Raw genomic sequence first — 6,132 nt, forward strand, 5'->3', positions numbered from 1 at the left:
AAAGATGTAAGGGACCCATAAATCCAACCCATATTTTCTGAGTACGAGGGAGAAAAAAAAATTGGCATTATCAAGTGTGGCTCATCTCCATCTTCAAATGCAAATGGGCAGAGCTCATTTTGCTGCACTTCTTTTCAAACAGTAGTGGGATTTCGTATTTTTGGATTCTACATCTCCTAGTCAAAACATTAAAAAAAATGTTGCAAAAATAAGTTCTTTTATTCTATGTTAGCCACAAAACTACAATGAACAGTTGCATACGCATATAGCATAGTCCAACAAGTTAATAAGAGAAATTGACTTTGCACATATATTGGCGATACAAACAACACACACTGTAAGGAAGGGAAATAACTTCTGAGATAAAATCAAATATAGTTTTATTACAAACGAGGCAAATGAAAACAATTTCTGAGATGGGAAATGTTGTATATATGGTGAGGGATAAAATCAAGCTGTTCCCTTGAGTTTCTTTGAAATGCCTGCAAAATACTTTCCCTGGTGGAAAGCTAAGTCCAATTCTAGCTCAGAAGGCTGTCTTGATCCATCCCCGGCATAAGTTCCTGCACCGTATGGGGAGCCACCTCTCACCTTCTCCATCTCAAACATGCCAGCTCCAAATGTGTACCCAATAGGCACAAAAATCATTCCATGGTGAACAAGCTGAGTAATGGCTGTCAAGCTGCATAGTTTTCCAATAAAAAGCAATAGGACAACAATATGTCAACTTCTTAGTTAAGAGGTATTTTTCACAAATTTTTTACACAACTGTTGATATGGTCAATTGTGATTGGTACATATTAAGAATACTTAAAAATTAATAGATGTGAAACTTGTGAAATTAAAACTCACGGGGTAGTCTCTTGTCCACCTCCTTGTGATCCAGTGCTATAGAAAAGTCCTGCAGGCTTGCCTGCAAGCTCTTGAGTTCTCCATTGCGATCCAGTTGAATCTATAAAGGCTTTAAATTGTGCAGCCATCGTTCCATATCTAGTTGGGAAACCGAAAAGTAAACCATCAGCCTCGGCAAGCTCACCAGGAGTAATGACAGGTACATCACTCTTTGGTGGTGCTCCCAACTTCCCAAGAACTTCATCAGACAATGTCTCGGGTACCTGCAAGAGAGCCAGACATATTTCATCAAGTTAAGACATTCTAATTTTTGCAGAAGACAATACCGTTTCCATATTCTAATTTTTTCTGTTTTTCCCCTAGCCAATGTTTCTTGGTAGGCAACCTACAGTGAAGAAACGTTGTTGAATAAGACAGTCCAATTCAATTCTTAGATGCCTTATAGAATTCATGCTAAAGAATTAAAACATGTATATAGAGAATCAAATATGTATGTGCAGATGCCCTTGCCAAATTAGGTACCGGTCAATAGCTATGTATATTCATTCAAATTGTAACAATTCTATGAACTGTAGTAGCCAATGTTGTCGCTAAGAAATACTATTGAATTACACATCTTAACCTTTTAGAGTTCAAAAAAGCTAATGACTAAAAAGACAATCACACACCTGCCACAGTTTTGCTTCTACTCCTTCCACGGATTCAGCTCCTTTCTTTATCTGTTCAGCCAGCTTCTCAACATGTCCATAAGTAGAATAGTAACTGCACCATTCATGAGGAAAGTTTCAATTACATCACTCATATTTATACTAGTGCAATACACTTTGAAAATTAATACAGTTATTTCCTAAGTCGTGGTCTTCAAACATTAACAACCAAGCCTTGGTCTCAAAATTTTAGAGTCAGCTACAAAGAAAGCCAAATTTAAATTTACCTAGTTTTCCGATGGTGATGAATTCATCTTGAAGCAAAACAAGACATAAATAAAAACCATTCCTATAAAGCATATGGGAGTCGTTAAAACGGAGGATTAAATTGCTGTTCTCATAAGGGAACAGGTGAAGGAAAGGATTGAGGATTGAGAGCAAAGGACTCATTTGTGGCAAGAACTAATCTCAATAATGATGAGTACAATTGAGATATGGGACCTCAAGCTCTAAAAAGCATGGTCCTCCAATTTTCTTTCAGACATGATTTCAAAAGGTAGTTCAGGTTTCACAGTCACAATTTTTTTATTCACGTGTGGCTACTTCATAGCATAATGTAGTCATTTCACTTTAGGCAACCATCTCTAGGAAATTATATGCAACATGACGAAAAATATTTGGGCCCTGTACTATAAATCTGTTTCTTTCGGTATTATTTTTATTCTACCATATTAGTATTATTTTTTTTACAAGATTTTTTTTTTTCATAATCAATAAAGAATCTTATTTAAAAGCACGCTGACCTCATCAAAATTTACAACCAAGGCTAACAAGGTGCAGGTACTTATGGTTGATTTCTTGTTAATTGCATTCTGATTTTCAACATATTTCTTTTGTCACTGGATATGATATGATACAGTTTTTTTTTGTGTTACTTTTTTAGTAAACATTGGATATGATGCATTAAAGCTAAAGAAGAACAGCACTGCATCTGCATGTCTTGGTTACACCAAACAGTATCTTAGCCTGTTGATGTAATTAATAGAATTGAATTTGGCATTGTACATGTTAAATTATGAATTGTGCTAAAAAATTATGTTGGAAAATTGTGAAATTTTAATCATTTAATCATAATTCTAATACCCTTCTTCACATATGGGTCTAAACTCTTCTCTATATAAATGAGGCCTAGTACGTGAGATTTTTAACATTTTAAATGAGAAGTAAAATCGAAGATAATGATTGAACTTAAGATCTTTCGTTCTGATACCATGTTAAATTACCAATTCTCTCAAAATTTTGGTAATTTAACTTTTGAAACAATAAGTAATATAACATGGTAAATTTAAAAGATTAAATTTACCATTTTTTAATAGTTTATACTTTTGGGAGAATCAACAATTTAACATAACAAACTTCAAAGAAGTTGTAAATTGATTATTTAATTTGGCTTCTTCAATTCTAAGCACCCCAAAAAAAAATAATAATAATAAAATCAGGAATTCCTTTAACATCTACAGATTTCTACTAGTACAAAAGGTAAAAAATTTTATCGATGCCAAGTAAATCCTTAAAAGCTCTTTCTCATGAAACCAAACAGACCTTTAGTATATGAAAACAACATTCACAAAACTTGGACAAGATACAACATATAAATTATGCCAATATCAAGAAAAGAAATCCGTTCTAATACAAAAATCCAATCTGTTCGGTTATTTTTTCAAATCCAACTCATCATTTGAGCGTCGAGAGTTTTTATTTTCATTACATGAATTTTATTAGAGGGGTACTAATTAGTGAGGAACTAAAAAAATTATTGGTTTCTTCTAAAAAAACGAAATTATATATATAACCCAAATTTAGAAGCAGAACAACCAAAGCAGAGAATGACATATGTACGTGTACAAGACAAACGAAACAAGTGAGAGAGAGAGAGAGAGAGGTTCTTACACTATATAAACTTTAGTAGCCATTAATCAATCAATGCAGGCTTTTATCTGTCTCTGTGTATGTGTTTCCGACTGTGTGAAAATTTGTAACGAAAGTTGCGAAGAATGAATGAATAGTTGACAAGGTAGAAGAACGTGTCAGGCTTTTATATATATATATATAGATGCACAAAAAGTTTTGCCAATTTAATTAGTCGTAGTCAATGACTCTATGACATATAAATATAGGATTGTAAATTGTTGATGACTTGATGTCATGCATGATCCACCCAAATCATCATCATTTGAGTAACGTAATTGTTAAATCATCATCATTTGAGTAACGTAATTGTTGATGGCTTGATGTCATGCAGGATCATGTACCCATCATCATTTCGTAGGAGCTACATTATTCTGGAAGTTGAAATTTTGAGGAGTAACGTAATTGATGATGGCTTGATGTCATGCAGGATCATGTACCCATCAGCATTTCCTAGGAGCTACAGTATTCTGGAAGTTGAAGGTTTCTAGGGCCAAAATTTTCAATAGCTTCCATTTACAGAGAAAATTAATTAATGGTCATTAATATAAAGTTTGTCAGTTTCTACAACTACTCTCCTGAATTTAAAATCAAATAAAAACTATGAACTAAATGAAAAAAGTATAGACTTATAAACGGTTGGCAAATTTTTGTTGACCATTCCATCTAGACTAATCCACGTAATGAACGAAATGGATTTCTAAGTAATAAATACTGAACGATTGTTTTAAAGTTTAAATTAATAGAAAATAGTAAATTTAATCATTCCATTATTAAAAGAGATTTGCAACAAACACCTTCCTAGGATAGATGACAGATTTGCATTTAGTACCCTTCCTTGTAGGTGAGTATTGGATTTGCATGATCCCCTTACTGTAAATATGCTTTTTCCCAATTTCCTCACATAGACATCCATTGGAAAGTTGAATCTGATTTTTTTTTTTTAAAGAAAAGTTGAATCTGATTTTGGCGTTAATTTCCAGATGTATATAATTTTATGCACCATTAATCATTATTTTAATACTCCACTTGCGTGTTAGCCCAAACTCTCCTCTAAATAAGTGGGGTCAAATGATTGAGATTCTTAATATTTTGAAACTAGTCGCAAATCCATGCAATGCATGGAAAAACTATTGATAACTTCCCTAATATGAAAAAAAAATATATCAATATCATTATATAATTTATATACCAAACCAATAAAATCTATCACTTACAAAGTAATAAAATATATCACATGTGTTGAGATATTGCGATAACCAAGAGGTTTAGATCATATTTAAAAATATATATAACTAAAATAAGTACACTCCAATACAATCATACACAAATATAGTTAACTCCATACTCATTCATTCAAATATCTTTCATATATTATATTAATCATTCTTGATGTCCAAGATGTATCTAAATTCTAACATTGCCAGTAAACAAAGATGCTAGACCTTAATGGGATTGAAAAGGTAACATAATGCCAATTTATACAATTGCTAAAATCATCACTTTCCACTATTGAGAGAGAGAGAGAGAGAGAGAGAGGTGGCTATTGTGATGCATCTCTTAAGAAGAATCTACTCTTTACATTTCTTTTGATGTAAACTACCCATAACAAAATAGATGTACCACATTCAGAGCATGCAATGGAGGCCACCTACCATTATTCTATCACCAAAGTGGAATTCAGCCGGTCGCTTCGAAAAGAATTTGATTTGCAAAGGAGGCCACCTACCATTATTCGGGTCTCTTTCAAAGACAGAAATCGGTTAAGAGCATTTATGAATATAATAAATCTAGAGGATAATTCAATGATATAACAATAGGGGAAGTGGTAGCATAAATAATATCTAAATGCATCTTATAGGGAGTAACAATTAGCATAGTTGCTCCTTTTGGAATTTGGATCAAACGTATCTTTGCAACTCTCCAAACCATTTTAAATCATAACCATATCATTGAAAAAATTATAACACTATAGTTCATTGCTTTGTTAAATCTCTACCTAATAAAATATCAACCAAAACCTATAAAGTAATCCACAATTGACAAATTAACAAATCAAAACTCACTCTTTTTTTGAATAGATAATCAAAGATTTATTGCAGAAAAAAGGATATCATGTTCAAAACAATGAACACTTTGAACATTAACAAAGCAAAACTCACAGTTTGCCAACGTATCTAAAAAACCCCTTCACAATGTCATCAAATATAAATCTAATGTCTATGCCCAATGGAGTGTATAAAAATTAGGGAGATGTTGTGGCAAAGGTAATCCCAGCCTATAAAGACTGTTAGTATAAGAGAGAAACAAAATGTTGTAAGCCTTCTATAAACTTGCCAAGGATCTTTGGTCTTAGGAGCTTTTTGTTATAAATTTTTACTTGTAGTTTGGTATTAACATCATCCACTTAAGATCCCTTGATGTAATGTATGTAATCATGGCAGGCATAAAATTGGCATCATTGTATTGTTAACAATTTCGTGTTCAAACTAATCCACAGCAAGATTGAGCAAATGAAGTGAAAGTTCAAAAACGTGTACAAAACACCTTTGAACGTTTAGACCCCCAAATACAAAATAACCAATTCAAGCTTTATGACAAACAACTAGTGTGCGGAAAATGAACATAAGCTATAAACAAAATTGGAAATCAATCTAAGCCGATT

At 32.6% G+C, this 6,132-nt stretch overlaps 1 protein-coding gene across 1 annotated transcript; it reads right to left on the reverse strand.

The window, feature by feature from the left end:
* Positions 1-283: 283 nt before the first annotated feature.
* On the reverse strand, positions 284-3,616 carry LOC126726197 (probable NAD(P)H dehydrogenase (quinone) FQR1-like 1). Its single transcript, XM_050431393.1, has 4 exons — positions 3,450-3,616; positions 1,521-1,614; positions 853-1,115; positions 284-682 (listed from the first exon to the last, which is right to left on the reverse strand). The coding sequence occupies exons 1-4, from the start codon at positions 3,470-3,472 to the stop codon at positions 451-453; spliced, it is 612 nt and encodes a 203-aa protein (XP_050287350.1). The 5' UTR covers positions 3,473-3,616; the 3' UTR covers positions 284-450.
* Positions 3,617-6,132: the final 2,516 nt, after the last annotated feature.

Source organism: Quercus robur, chromosome 5, assembly GCF_932294415.1.
Source record: "Quercus robur chromosome 5, dhQueRobu3.1, whole genome shotgun sequence".
Classification (NCBI taxonomy): Eukaryota; Viridiplantae; Streptophyta; class Magnoliopsida; order Fagales; family Fagaceae; genus Quercus; species Quercus robur.

Coding starts and splice junctions, on each gene's coding strand:
- LOC126726197 (XM_050431393.1), bottom strand. CDS start 3,472: ATGGCTACTAAAGTTTATATAGT. Junction 1,615..3,449: donor GCTACTAAAGTTTATATAGT/GTAAGAACCTCT, acceptor TGAATGGTGCAG/TTACTATTCTACTTATGGAC. Junction 1,116..1,520: donor TAGAAGCAAAACTGTGGCAG/GTGTGTGATTGT, acceptor GCTCTCTTGCAG/GTACCCGAGACATTGTCTGA.